At 54.9% G+C, this 14,655-nt stretch overlaps 1 protein-coding gene across 6 annotated transcripts; it reads right to left on the reverse strand.

The window, feature by feature from the left end:
- Positions 1-237: 237 nt before the first annotated feature.
- Positions 238-11,807, reverse strand: MFSD2A (MFSD2 lysolipid transporter A, lysophospholipid). 6 transcript variants are annotated; one of them, XR_002891955.3, is made up of 14 exons: positions 11,549-11,770; positions 9,971-10,102; positions 8,663-8,787; positions 5,000-5,123; positions 4,811-4,889; positions 4,288-4,445; positions 3,742-3,832; positions 3,501-3,622; positions 3,194-3,277; positions 2,565-2,648; positions 2,359-2,471; positions 1,769-1,912; positions 1,502-1,577; positions 238-712 (listed from the first exon to the last, which is right to left on the reverse strand). XR_002891955.3 is itself a non-coding variant. In XM_007119512.2 (14 exons), the coding sequence occupies exons 1-14, from the start codon at positions 11,639-11,641 to the stop codon at positions 649-651; spliced, it is 1,584 nt and encodes a 527-aa protein (XP_007119574.1). In that variant the 5' UTR covers positions 11,642-11,807; the 3' UTR covers positions 238-648. The 6 variants fall into 6 exon arrangements, 5 of the variants coding, with proteins under 5 accessions (XP_007119574.1, XP_007119572.1, XP_007119573.1 ...); XM_007119512.2 differs by having other exon boundaries at positions 1,502-1,678; positions 11,555-11,807; XM_007119510.4 differs by having other exon boundaries at positions 1,502-1,678; positions 11,549-11,807.
- Between the last annotated feature and the right edge of the window lie 2,848 nt (positions 11,808-14,655).

The following is a 14,655-nucleotide window of genomic DNA, read 5'->3' on the forward strand; positions in this document are numbered from 1 at the left end:
ATGGGGACAATCCTGACCTAGCAGGATGGTTACCAGGATTAAGTGAGAACATCAGCAAAGTGACAGGAAAGCTTCCACACCTGGGCCTGGTACAGACAGGTGTTTAGTAAATGTTAGCTGATGCTGTTATCACACCTCCACACACATTCTCGCCCCCCAGGGCACCTGCGGCTGAGCACTCCCTCTCACTCTCTGCACCTTGGCACAGAAGGGCTCAGTGTCAGGACAAAGACAGAAAACAGGCAGCTCCGTTTCCCAGCTTTTATGAAAATTAATAACATTAATAGCTCACAGACATATACAAACACGCTGCTATGTACATGGTCATTAAGTTATTAATTAGTCTCTGTATAAAACGTTTCTACACTAGTGTTCCGGGCTAGGCCCCATCAGTCCTTGTGGCATATTCACAGCAGCAGCCCCTGGGCTTGGCCCCTGGGGTGGACACAGGGAGGCTGGTGGCTGTATGAACAGCCCGCCTCACAATGGGCACAGGAGCCGTCCTGGGTCGCTCACTCTCGAGTCTTTGGCTCCCTTCCTGGCATCTGGAGACCAGCTGTTCAGTGTGCAGGCAAGCAGGCCCAGATTCCTCATGTGGCCTGGTGACCCAGGCCCTGTGCATGGTGGCTTCGGGCCACCCAGCAGGCCCTAGAGGATTCTGGCTAGTTCTGTAGAGTCTGTGTCAGAGCAGCCCGAGCTGCTGGCCTCTTCCCTGCAAAAGCCAGAGGAGACGGGCTGGAGGAAGCACCCTTACCCACCTGCTTGTTCCCCCCAGGATCTTGGCTCTGAGGTCTTAGCTCACTGTCAGGCTGGTCTAAATCACAGGACATAGTTTGCTCACTCCCACTCTCAGCCCAGAAACTACTGGTAGGCTTGTTCGCTGTTCTTGCAGCCCACAAGGCACCCCAAGCCCCAGTACCACGCCCTGGCCTGGGCGAGCTGATGAGCTGGCACAACTCACTCCACCCTGCCCTCTGGTTCCGCACCTGAGGTCCTGCACACCAGGAGAGCCGAGAAGAGTGTGGGCTCTGGAGTCAGAACACCAGGGCTCAAACCCCAGCTCTGCCCCTTATCACTTGTCACTCTTCCTGGTTAAGCCTCAGTGTCTTCATCTGCAGAGTGGGAATCATAGGAATCTCTGACACCCAAGGTTGTTGGACGACCATAGGAGATCATGAGTACATTCTCTAAAACGTAAACCCCTTGAGGGCAGGGATTTATCTATTTCATTCACTAGAGCAATGCCTGGCACATAGGCGTCCCATTAAGTACTTGTTGAATGAATAAATGTAAAACCACTCAGCACAGGCAGGCAGCCTGTGTTCAAGAAATGTTAACTGCTACGGTGATGAATCAGCTGGGGGAAAGGGCAGAGGAGGAGCTGTCCAGGGAAGATGTGCGGAAGGCAAATCTGGCTTTGGCCCCAGGAGGCACTAGTCAAGGGCTTAGACTCGAGGGGATGATGTCCCCTCGTCTACCTCCCTGCCCCTTCCCCACTCACCTCAGGGCCTGCAGGGCCTTCTTGTTTTGCCGCCGCTTCTCCTCGTCAATGGGGTACAGCTTAAAGAGCAGCAGGCCTATGAGGATGAGGACTATGGGAGCCATGGTCACCAGCATCTTCAGTGTGAACTTGACACGTGCTGGCTGGGAGCAGCCACGGGTCTGGTACCCAGTAAAGCTGTGGGACCCAGTGGTTAGGGGAGTGGTGAGGATGGGGCACCTGGGACCTACCCCTGCCCAACACTGCCCAGACCCCCACCCCACTCACTCCAGACTGAGGGTGGAGATGCCCAGGGAGACTCCAGAGGCAAACTTGGTGAAGAAGACGTAGAAGGAGAAGAAGATGGGCTCGGTCCCATGGATATGGGGCTGCTTCAAGTGGAAGTCATCAATGACGTCAGGCAGCATGGACCTGTACACGGTGGTGGCAGCCGTGAGCACGCTTCCACCTAGCAACCCCAGACCCCCACTAGCCCATGTGGTCCGTGTCAATAAGAGTGGTCCTCTGAGAGTTGGAAGTCCCACAGCTCACACACAGTTCAATGAGGAGTGGGCAACTTCATGTGAATAAAAAAAGAAGGCCCCTTCCTCCAAGATGAAGTAGCCCCAGATCTAGTTGCTCAGCTAGGCAAGTATAGAGTGCAGGCTAGATCCGAGCCCCCATTTCCCACCCTGACTAGATGTGGTTGTGCAGTTCACAACCTGTACAACTGTACTGGGAAGACCTGCCCCACCCCCAACCTGGACCCACAGAATGGCCTACAGGGAGAGAAGCCCCACAGGATTCTCCCTAAGGAGCTTCAGAACTGGGGGGTGGGAGGCTGGGAAACATACCCAGCTGGGCCTGTATATACTTACCAGGGTAGTAAGAAGGCAGCTGCTACACTGATGCCAGCTGCCACAGCTACCACATATGTGACAATCAGGTTACTCTCCATGAGGGCCACCAAGATGAGAAATGGCACTGCCGACTAGGGGAGCGGGCACAGGAGTATGAGTCAGCTGGGAGGCTCCCATCAGCAGCCCCCAAGTCAGCCCAGGCTCTGTCCTTCAGCCCCACTCACTGAGATCCCAATGTACACAGCCATCTTCTTGCCAAACCGGGTTAGGAACCACTGCCAGATGGGGATGGTGACTGTGGCTGAGAACTGTGGATGGGCAAAGGGGGCGGAGAAGGAAGTGTGTTAGAGCCATGGAATCCCCCCTGCTCCTCCCAGGGCTCTAAAGGTGCTCCCAGCCCTGCTCAAGAGACAGATGACATCATCTGGACAGTTGAGGACAGGCACCCGATGGCTCTTCAGGGGAGCTGAGAGCGAGTCCCAATCTCATCTCCTGCCTTCTCTGAGCACAGAGCTCCAGAAGTTCTGGCTTCCACACCTTTGCTTTTGCTATGCTCTCTACTTGAACATCTAACCCCAAACCGTTTCTTTTTTTTTCCCCCCAGTGTAATTGAGATATAATTGACATATAACATTGTACCAGTTCAAGGTGTACAACATAAAGATTTGATATATGCACCCAAACTCTTTCTTTCATCGTCCTACCTAAGCAGTGGTAGGTCAGATCCAAACGTTCTGAGAAGCCTCCCTCATCCCTCATGACCTTGGGCCAGTCTGGGAAACGTCCTCTGGCTATCCAAAGAACCATCTCGCAGCCTAAGCCACTTCGGCCACCCTCGGGGCCCCACACGCACCATGATGGCCAGGAGCAGATTCTGGAATTCGTTGCGAAAACCCAAGGTGTAGGTGCAAAACAGAGCGAAGTTCCCCTCCACCAGCTGGGGGACAGGAGAGCGCGGTGGGAAGGAAAGGTAAGGAAACAGGTGATGTAGTCGGGGCTGAGCCTCCATGACATTCCCCATGCTCCAGGGACCCCTGCTCACCCCGCCTCCATTCCACCTGTCCCTCGGGCTTTGTCCCATCCTGAGTCCAAGGCCTACCCCGCCCCTCGTTCCACATACCCCCTCCCGCCCAGGCTGAGCATATCAGGGCCCGACTCACCATGAAAGCCAAGGAGGTGAAGAGGAAGCCAGCAATAAGCTTGATGTACGGGCCATGGCTCATGACCAGCCGGAGGCCCCGAAAGAAGGGCATCGGCTTGGCCTGCTGAGTCTCGTAGGGTTCTGGGGGCCAGAGGGGACAGTGAGGCAGGAGCAGAGGCCCCTCCCCAAGCCTGAGACCCAGGCAAAGGGACGAAACCACCCCCACGCTGGGGCCTGCACCCCTCCCCAGGACCCCTCACCTCTCTGCTCCCGCACACCCAGGGTCAGGATGACAGCGCAGATGACATAGATGGAGGCAATGACCCCTGCCGCCAGCAGGTATGCGTTTTGCTGTAAAGAGGGTAAAGGTGACATAGAGAAACAGTCAGTCTGATTTCATCCCAGCTCCCAGCAGCTCTACTCAATGACCCTGGATCAGTCCCTTCTCTGGGGGCCTCACTGTCTCTAGCCGTGAAATGGGAAAATCAGCCTGGGCCTGCTGTTGCTTCCCAAGGCCAAGTCCAGATGAACAAAAGGTTAAGAAGGCCAGGCTGTGGAGTCTGAGAGCCCACAGTTCAAATCTCCCCAAATCTAGTTTCTGCAACTCACTAGCTCGATCACCCTGGACAAATTATTTAGCCTCCCCGTGCTTCAGTTTCCTTATCTGCAAAGTGGGCATGTTAACACTTTGTAGAACAGATGCCCAACATTTACAAACACTAGCCATTATTAATATTTTGAGGATAACGGCAAAATCACCCCCATCGTTCCTCATCTCCCCCACCCCTGCCCTGCCAGGGCCTTACCGTTTCTCTGAGCGAGGTGGCGCTCTGCGTGCGATTGACGCCTTCCAAGGCTACTGTAGAAGCATTGGCGTCCTGGACGCAAGGTGTATGTGCTTGGCCCACAATCTGCCCCTGGATTGCTGTGCCCAGCACTGTACCTAGTACCTCCACGGTCATCCCTGAGCAGGAAAAAGCAAGTCCTTTTGAGGGGCCGCACGGCTTGTGGGCCCCCAGGGAGGAAGGTCAGATGGATATAAGCCCAGCTCTAGCCACAGGTGACAGGAGCAGCTCCAGATAGGATGGTTACTGGATACTGGGGTAGATGGTACCTTGGCCTAAACTCATGGCCTCGCTATGTGACCTCTCCCTGGTCCTTCCACCTCCCTGGTCTCACCAGAGCAATAAGTTATTTTTAAGATGGTTTCACACCCACTCCCGAGAGCAGGGAGCTGGGCCCACGAGGGAAGAAACATGGTAGGAGGGTCAGGGAGTGGGGGGGCCCTGGGCCCCCGGTGGGTGGGACCAGTGGGCTGGGGAGACTTACGATACGCAGTGGCAGAGTCCCGCTCCCCCTGCTCCGTGCTGATGAACATGGTGAGAGCTGAGTAGGGAACGTGGAAACACTGGCATGGAAGAGAGGCCCTCGGCCAGTCAGGAGATGGACAGACAGATGTGGCTTCTGGCACCAACCCCGGAGGCCCCAGGGACTTCCTGCACCCCTGCCCATACTCACCGTGACCAGCGTCTCAAAGAGGCAGTAGAAAAGCAAGTACCACAGGGTCTGGCCCTGTTGGAAGTCAGGCACAAACCAGATGAGGAAGTAGGCGATGATGGCCAGGGGTGTGGAGAAGATGATCCTGAGGAAGGGGAGGGTTTGAGTGGAGACAGATGCCAAAACCTCAGGAACAGGGCCCAGGCTGGACTGCTCTGCAGCCTCACAGGGTGCCCGGCAGGAAGGAAATTCCTCCCCCCTGGATGCACCCGCCCCAGGGTCTCTGGGAAGGGACTGATGGCCCAGCCCAGAAGGGCACACTGAGGCAGGGCCCCCGGCCTACAATCCTGAGCATGGGGTATGAGGTCAGACCCTCCTGAGTCTTGCCTGCATCTCCCCAGGTGTGAAGGCTCCAAAGACAGGGGCTTTCTATAGGTCGAGGGGCTGAGAATTCAGGCCCAACCTCAGATGGTGGGGCAAGGAGGCAGCGGGGGAGGAGCTATCCCCGTGGGATCTCACCCATGTGTGCATACACAGGAGTGGGGGAGGCCAAATCCAGGTGAAGGTGTTCCTCCTGGAGCAGCCACAGGGGAGGACTGGGCCCAGTGCCTCCCCACATGTGAGTCCCACACCATCCCAGTTAGATCTCAGGATGGTCCAACTGCACGGCACGAGTATAGAAAGGCAGCAGAGAACCATGGTGAAAAGGCCTTTGGAGCCACACTTCCGGGATCCAGTTCTGGGTCTACCAGTAACTATAAATAACTTGGTCTTGCGCAAGTTATTTAACTTCTGAGGTTCATTTTCACATCTGTAAAACGATAATAGTCATAGTACCTACCTTACCTTCAACATTTACTCAAGAAATATTCAAGTGCCAACTCTGTGCTGAGCACTATTCTAATGACTTGGGATGTATCAGTAAACAAAACAGACAAGTCATTTGTGGAATGACTTGTCGGCAAACAAAAAATAAACCTAAGATATCCACTATCCAGCCTTAAAAAGGAATGAAATTCTGACACTTGCTACAACATAAAACTTGAAGACCTTATGCTAAGTGAAATAAGCCTGACACAGAAAGACAAATCTGGCATGATCACACTTAGATGAGTCAAATTCACAGACAGAAAGTAGTTGGCTGCCAGGGGCTGGAGGGGAGGAAGGAATGGGGTGTTAGTGTTTAATGGGTACAGAGTTTCAGTTTGGAACAAGTTCTGGAGATGTTTGCACAACAATGTGACTATACTTAATGCCAATGAATTGTACACTTGAAAATGGCTAAAATGGTAAATTAAAATATTTTTAAATAGTGTATTCTACCACACACCAAAAAAGCTGCATAACATAGTAGACGGTGATTAAGTGCTGTAGAGAAAAGAAGGAAAGCAGGCTAAAGGGGATTAGGAGTATGTGGGTACAATTCACAACCAGGTGGCCAAGGTAGCCCTCACTGAGAAGGTGACCTCTGTGCCAGGCCTCGAACGAGAGGAGGGAGTTGGCCTGGCAGAGCTCGCGGGGCAACAGTGCTCAGGTGGGAAATGTGCCCCAGCAGGCCTGGGGAGTAGGAAGGAGGCCAGGGGACCAGACTGAGTGGCGTGAGCATGGGAGATGGAATTAGGAAACGAGGTTGGACAGGAAATGGGATGCCAGGTCATGTAAGGCTCAGTAGGCCATGGTAAGGACTTCGGCTCTATTTCACAGGGTTGAAGTAGTTTTGAGACTTAAGTTGATATTAAAATGAGGAACAGTTCTGGGGACACAGCAAGTGTTTGCTGTGATTATCACACCAGGAAAGCTCAGCGGGAGACTTCAGGGAGCTGCCCAGAGCACTGCGTTGGGAATCAGACCTCAGATCCATCCCTGCTGCATCTCCCATGTGACCCTGCTGACACTGCCTCTCAATGGGTGGCCGGGAACTCCAGGAAGGTGTTCGTCAGAGTCTTCCTGGTCTTAAAAGGAGGATTTAAATGCTGGCTGAGGGCAGAGGCTGGTCTGAGGCCTGGGAGGAGAGGGGGCCCCAGGGCTCATGAGCCCTGGAAGGCCCAGCCTCTTTCTACACCGAAAGGAGAAGGGGTGCCAGGTCCCAGGTCCTAACGGGGGTGGATGAAGAGGAGGGTCATGCACATTACACGGCAGCGCTCAGCATGCGCTCAGACAGGGATGGGGGTACCACTCAGAGGTATCGCCAGGAGTTCCCACCCCGACAGCTGAGGCCACGTGCTGAATCACAAACCAGCCTGAAGGGCCCTCAGCTACTTCACCAAGCTGGTTGCCGCACGTGCCTGCCCGGGCGAGGCGTCCTCAGGTCTCACCTCCCAAAGGAAGGGCTTCCTCTGCTCTCCCCACCTTGCCCTACCCCACCCCTCCCAAATCCTCAGAGAACCAGGGCTCCTCTGGCAGCCTTCACCAAACACTCCATCCAAGCAGCCGGGGCTGTGGAACCAAATGGGACTGGGAGCAATCCGGGCTGCTGCTGCTGCTTCAGGCTGGCCGGGGCAGCTGGCTGCCGTTGGCTGTGTCTCATGAGGACATGTGGCAGCACAGCCCTGCCCCGGGGCGGCTGCCAGGGAGGCGGGTACAAGGCCCAGTCTCAGGGGCTGGCTCACCGGGAGCCCCAGCAGCCTGTGCAGGTAAGGCAGACTCTCCTGCCCCCTGGCCCTGAAGCTTGGATCAAAGGCCCCAAGCTGGGCCTTCGCCAGGGGCTGGCGGGATTTCAGTGGGAGGGGGACCTCGTGGGAAAGGAAGCTGTGCTGGGGGGCAGGGACTGTGGGAAGAGCTTTGAAGGCCTTGAAGGCCGGAGACCAGGTATGGGCGCCCCTGGGGCAGGAAGGCGCCCACTCGAGCCTGGATGGGCTAGAGATGAAAGGGGCATGTCCCCCCCCCCCGCCCCCCAACCACCAAGCAGGATGTCCTGGAGGGAACCAGAGCTCTGGCCTGTCAGCCTGTCCCTTGCGCCCGCCTTTGCCATCTGATCTGTAGCACCACCACCCCCAGCCTTGCCTCAAAGCCTGAGGCTGAGGCGTGTAGGCTCTGTATCAAAGGAAAAGGTAGTTCTCACGGTCCAAGGAGCCAGAGGTTATGCTGTCCCTCCTGGGCTTTACCTTCCACGCTTACCCCTCCACCAGGAGCCACTCTGCAGGGGTGCCAAATTATACGTTACTTAATAAGTGCCAGAAATGGTTCTAAGCACGTTACGTATTAAAAAATTTAATTCTCACCACAACCCTGTGAGACAGGCATAATCATTATCCCCACTTTGCCGATGAAGAAACTTGAGGCTGAGATGTTAAATGTCTTGCCCAAGGTCGTACAGCTCTAAGTGGCGAAGTCGGTATTCAGACTGAGGCAGGCTGGCTCCAGAGTGTAACCTTTCAACGATTATGGGAAGTGACGGAGCGGGAGAAGTTAGAATTCCAGCTTCATGGAAGGAAAAAGGACCTTGGGGAGGAATGGGGCCTGGGCCAGGGGAAGCTGCTCAGTCTAGCAATTCGGCCAGCCTGGGTATGAACTGGCAGGAGTTCCAGTGCCATGCCTGGGGCAGCTGAGGCCTTGCTGGGGTTTTTGCATCATTCCTTCTCCTCACCCCCCAGCCTGTGACAAACCATGTGGAAGGACCACAGGGTAGCAGACATGTCAGAAGCCCCGCCTTCTACCACCTCAGAAGGAGCATTTTCTACTCACCAGGGCAGGAGGCGGCCCAGGCGGGTCCAGGGGGATTTGCTAATGCAGAAGCCCACCAGGGGGTCTGTGATGGCATCCCAAGCTCGGCCCACAAATAGGATGATGGAAGCAGAGAAAGGATCCACCTGGGATGGGGAACAGGCAAAAGATGACTCCCTCATCCTTCAACTGATGGGCAACATCCACCCTCACCGATGGGCAAAAGCAGGGCTCCCTCCCCACTTCAGCCTGGCCATTCGGACCCTGTACTGCTCCCACCCAGGCCTTAAGCATCATTACTCGTCTTGTTAATAATGACAACAACAGTTTCCCAATAGAAGTAGCACTGTGTGTCTCCTTGGAAACTTTCCCAGGTATTTCCCCTTACGTCCTCCCCTCCACTGCCCTTGAAAACACTCCCATCAATTAGAATGAATCCAGAATTCAGTTCCTTGCCTCCCTCTCACAAGCCCCAACCACCTGATATCAGAAATAGCATTTGCTGGGTCACCGCAGTGGCCCCCTCAATTTCCCCATCTGTATAATGGGGTTATGATCCCTGTCTTACAGGGTCAAGCTCTAGCTTGGATGTGGAAAAAGGAATCAACAGAAAAAATGTTGAAAAAGTAGACTGTTACTATCACTACCCATTCAAGCTATCCCCCTCCCCCCCAGACCTTCTAGGCCTAAATAGACAGTTTCTCTGGACTCTTCCTCATCCATCAAGGCTCTACTATTACTATCACTCCAGGAAGCTGGAGAGGCCTCTCCCACACTGCAGTTTCCCCAGTCTGACCTTTCTAACTTTTTACATTTTGACAGCAGGTTCCCCATATTTGCACCACATTTAGGGCCTGGCCCGTGGGAGTTGCTCAAAAACTAGCTGCTTAAATGAAGTCATTTGTCCTTTCTGGGGCTTAGGGTTCCCCATCTATTAAGTGAATACAAGATGACTTGCTTGCAAAGTCACCAACCCCTGAGCCAAGCCAGCTACTGCTGTCCAGCTGGGGCATTGTGTGCCAGTCTCTTCTAAGAACATCACAGCAGGCTCCATTCTATCACACCACCGCCTACCCCTCCAGGCTCTGTTGCTCTTGCCAGGCAAGGAGGAGTGAGCTGACCTTGCCAGCTAAGACTCCTGGGGCAGAGACTCCCCTTCTGGATACTCTCCAAAGCCTTCTTATTTCTCATCCGCTGTGACTCTGAGAGGCAGGAGAGTAGGGATTCCCAGTCCCATTTCACAGTTGGGGACACTGACCCTACCCTGGAGTCCGTAGTCTCTCCCACCTTGGGGTGATGGAGGAGCCCTAGAGGGCTCAGTTCACTCACCTGAGCTACATCCAACAGGTAGATCTGCAGGAAGAACCCCAGGGCACAACCCGTCACCTGGTAGGGGGCCCCCCCAACTGCATAGCAAAGTTTGTTGCAAATGGACAACTGGTTTTTCTTCTTTGATTCCTTCTGGGAAGAAGAGGAAAGAATGAAAAGAGATCCACCGTCCTGGCCTTCATCCTAGAAGTTTCCAGAGACAGGAAACTCTGGAACTCTGCCAGGAGGAACAAGTCTGCCTTGCCCTATTCCCACCCAGGGAGAGTTCACTTCCCACAAGAAATGAAAGGTATTCTCTGTTCTTAAAAATCTGGAAAAGGGGAATCCATACTGAGGAAGTAGTGCCTAAGCCACCCCACCCCAAACCCAGATCCTTATCAGCTCGTCTTCACTGAATGACTCCCCCCTAGGCCTCAGTTCTGTTTCTTTCCAAGTTGGAGGGGGAGCACGCTCCAGCAATGGACCTGTCCCCACCTGGCACCAGCTGGCACCAGCTGCCACAACCTGAAAATCCTCTTGCTGCCAAGAGCTGCCTAAGCCCAGCCCTGGCTTCTGCCCTGGTTCAGAGGCTAGTGAACCTGCCTACTGGGTGAGGGCTCTAGAGATCCCTAAGGGCCCAGCCCAGCTGGCTGTAGGCCCAGCTGTTCCTTCCATCTGTCCCAGAGCCTCCCTGGCCCCTGGAGGCAGCCAGACCTTCAGGCAAACCCAGGAGCTGTCCTACCCTCCCTCTCTCCCTGTCCCCCTCCCCCAGTTCCCAGGGGATCTTGGAGAGGGGAGGAAAGGCCTCTAGGTGCAGGGCTGGACCCTCTCTGGGTGGAGCACTAGGGAGGTTAAGGTTGCCCAGGGAAAGTAGATTACTCATACATGGGAGCAGCATAATTGCTTACCCAGGCTTCTTCCAAGGATCAGTTAATAAAATTAAAACGAAAAGGCAGTCACCTCCTAGGCGGATATCTTTTGCCTGGGATCCCTCCCTGGGGCCGCCTGATGTCATTGGGTCCTTCATTATGTCCAGAGAGCTGGGAATGGGGCCGAAGGTCAAGACGCGCAAAGCGCCGCGCGGGGCCGACACCTACACTCACACAAACGCCTGCGGAATGCGGCTCCTTTAAGAGCAGAGCCCTTGCTCTTATGAATGAACTTGAGCGGCCCTCACAGCGGAGTTGAGAAGCAGGCGTAGCATGTGGGGGTGGAGAGCAGGGGGATAAGAGATGGGGGACCAAGGTGGGTTTCCCAGATTTCTGGGGTCTCTCTGGCGTCTAGGGCAGCAAAATTAAGCGGCTGGTCACAGAGGAACGGAAACCGACTAGGCAGAGCGGAGCCGGGCACTACGTGGAGCCCCCGGTGGGGCCGCTCCCCAGAGGCACCCAGAGTGGGGGGTGGGCAAAAGGGGGCCGGCGCCTACAAACCTTCTCCATCACTCCCTGCCTCCAGGGCACCCCAGGGCCCTCTCCTGCCTCTGGGTCCTCCTGTTCCCGGCTTAGCCCAAGGTGTCCCAGAACCAGGTTTATCCCGTGACGCCCCCACCTCAGCCTGCCGCCCACCCTTGACCCTCCACCCGGGGTGCCCGGCCCTCACCTTCACCTGGACCGGGAGTTCACCGGCTTGGAGGATGCCCGTGGGCAGCAGTCCCGCGGCGGAGCCGCTCTCGGCGCCCTCTCCTTTGGCCATGAGCCGCCGGCCACGCCGCCCCGGACCGGGAGGCCGGGATGCTCCTCCGCTCCGCGATGCTCCTCTGCTCCGCGGGCCTCCGCTCCGCCCGGGCTCGCGTTGTAGTTGTAGCCGCCGCCGCCGCTACGAACGCCGCTGACTCGCTCACTGCACTCCCCACGCGCCTCTTAAAAGGTTGGGCCCTGCCCTCTCTAACTGGCCAATCCTGGAGCTCTGCTACACCACCGCCAGCCAATCCTGGAGCCCGTCGGTCCTCCCGCCGGCCCAAACTCCTCTGCAGCTTGTGCCACCAAGCCATGTTCTCCAGCCTGGAACCCGCATCCGGCTACGCGTCTCCGCGCAACCCCGGGGTTAAAGCCGGAGACCCACTTGACAAGTACGAGGAACTGAGGTCCAAGGCTAAAAGTGACCTGCCCTTGGTCCCCCAGAGTGAGTTCTACCTGAGTGAGATCTACACCCCAAGACTTCCGACCCCCAGGCCTAGGAAAGGCAGGGGCTTGGAAACCCACAGCTCCCTTTAACGTCTGGAGTCAGTTCGAGTCTCCCTCTGCTCCAAACCTGGAGCATATAGCGCTGACACTTTCCTAACCGACGCCCCTCTCCCCTCCCCCAAGACGGACCATTTCTTCTTCCCGACATTGGCACCTGTGGGGCCCTCTCGATGGGGAAGAAAGACGAGGCAGGAAGCTCCTAAGTTGTGGAGAGGAGTGGGGACCACAGCCATTAGCACACAATGATAATAAAGCGGCATTTTACGGAGAGCTTCCTCCATGCTTAACGTGATCTAATTCAACCTTCATAACCACCGTGTGAGGATGGTGCTATTATTATCCCCATTTTACAGCTGAGGGAAGGAAAACTCAGAGAAATGAAACAGCTCTCATGTGGCAGAGCCAGGCCTATAAGGTTTTGCCCCATTTCACATCCTTCCCTCTCCACAGCCCCGCGCTATCCCTCTCAGCAAAAATGATGAGAAGGCTAAACCTGTCTCCCCAAGAAGAAGCCCTGGGAGAGGGAATTCCCTGGCGGTCCAGTGGTTGGGACTCTGTGCCTTCACTGCCGAGGACCAGAGTTCAATTCCTGGATCCCTGGTCGGGGAACTGGGATCCCACAAGCTGCGTGGCACAGCCAAAAAGAAGCCCTGGGAGATACAAAGCTCCGGGTTGAAACAATCAAGGAAAGTTTTGAAAGAGTGCTGAAAAATCTGGTCCTTGAAAGAAGATGGGGGACTTCCCTGGTGGCACAGTGGTTAAGAATCCGCCTGCCAATGCAGGGGACACAGGTTCGATCCCTGCTCGGGGAAGATGCCACATGCCACGGAGCAACTAAGCCCATGCGCCACAACTGCTGAACCTGCGCTCTAGAGCCCTCGAGCCACAACTACGGAGCCCACGTGCCACAACTACTGAAGCCCGCGTGCCTAGAGCCCGCGCCCTGAAACAAAGAGTAGCCCCCACTCGCCACAACTAGAGAAAGCCCGCATGTGACAACAAAGACCCAACGCAGCCAAAGATAAATAAATTTATAAAAAAGAAAGAAGATGGAAGGCCAGACCCAGATGCCAGAAAACAGTCTTCTACCACCTCTGGGTCCCTTATGTCACCATCAGCCCTGGCTTCCCAGGCACTCAAGAGGCTGAGAGGGGGCCAGTTGGCACTGACTAGTGAAGTGATTGCTGGGATGCTCAAAGGCTACTCACTCCTGTGCCTGTGGTCGCTCAGTGTCAGTTTCCTTTTTTCTTTCATAAAATCTGATTGCCAGCAGGAGAGATGAGGTCTGGCTGCCCCAGGATGGCCACACCAAGCTTCCTCATCTGCCTTAGCAGATCCCCATCTTGGCACACAGATCTTGGCCACTGCTGAGCCTAAGAGAGCCAAGATGAGGCAGCTGAATACTGTGAAAAGGGCCTGAACTGGCCCCCATGGTTCTGCCATGAGCTGTGTGATACTGTTCTGTCTCTTCTCCTCTCTGAGCTTGAGTTGGCTGAGGTGACTGTACGATCCTTTCCAGCCCTAACATCCTCAGTCCTATGGGATCACACTACAACACAAGTGATTTAGACCCCCACCAAACCGTGAGCTCTGGGAAGGTAGGAACCACATCTTTTTCACGGCCATATCCCCATTGACTAGCGGGGGCCTGACTCAGATGTGTTCAGTGATGCCTGCTCAGCCTCCCTCAGGTACAAGCATAAGGGTAGCCCATTCAGAAAAGCCCCAGGCTCCTCCATTTACTAGCTGTGTGGTTGATCCTGGGCAACTCAGTTAACCTCCCTGTGTATAAGGTGGAGATATTAAGTGACTACCTAATAGAGCTGTTTCAGATATGAAACAAGAAAATGCAGGGGAAGTGCTTAGCACAAGTGCCTGGGAGCCAAGGCTGGGCTGGTCCCCCCTCCTGGCCCGATTCCAGAGTGCCAGCATAGCAGTATAAGATTCCAGATATGGCCTGACCAAGCCAGCACAATAGGCCTATTATTTTCCCCAGTCTGGACACAACACATTGTTAATGCAGCCTAAGACTGCTGGGCTTTGGAGCCTTTCTCTCCCATGATTAGTTCCCATCAGGTTGTGGTCAACTAAATCATTCAGATCCTTTTCACTGGAGCTGGGGTCAAGTCAGGTCTCTCCCTCATCCTCTGCTTTGTGTAGTGTCTCCCCCTTCTTGAAGCTCACAGAACAACAGTGTCATCTTGCTTATTCCAGCCTGTCGAAATTGTTTTGAATGCTGGTTCTATTGCCCCCTGTTTTCTCGCCCTCTCTAAGTTTAGATCCAGGCTGCTCCTTGCGACTCCAACGATACCATCCAGCCTGCTGGTCAAGACAGAGCCCCATAACACATCACTAGAGACACTCATTCACCACTGACCGAATCAGGGCCCTGCTAATACAGCAGCCCCCAATTATTGCTGGGCAAGCACTGTGCTAAGTGCTTTAGGTATATACCATCTCATTTACTCACAACATAACTGGGGAGGGTAGTTTTTATTACCCCCACTTTATAGATGATGAACC

This window comes from Physeter macrocephalus, unplaced genomic scaffold (assembly GCF_002837175.3).
Source record: "Physeter macrocephalus isolate SW-GA unplaced genomic scaffold, ASM283717v5 random_1497, whole genome shotgun sequence".
In the NCBI taxonomy this organism is placed as follows: Eukaryota; Metazoa; Chordata; class Mammalia; order Artiodactyla; family Physeteridae; genus Physeter; species Physeter macrocephalus.

Coding starts and splice junctions, on each gene's coding strand:
- MFSD2A (XM_007119510.4), bottom strand. CDS start 11,641: ATGGCCAAAGGAGAGGGCGCCGAGAGCGGCTCCGCCGCGGGACTGCTG. Junction 8,788..9,970: donor ACCTGTTGGATGTAGCTCAG/GTGAGTGAACTG, acceptor TCCCCATCCCAG/GTGGATCCTTTCTCTGCTTC. Junction 1,679..1,768: donor ATCTCCACCCTCAGTCTGGA/GTGAGTGGGGTG, acceptor TGGGTCCCACAG/CTTTACTGGGTACCAGACCC.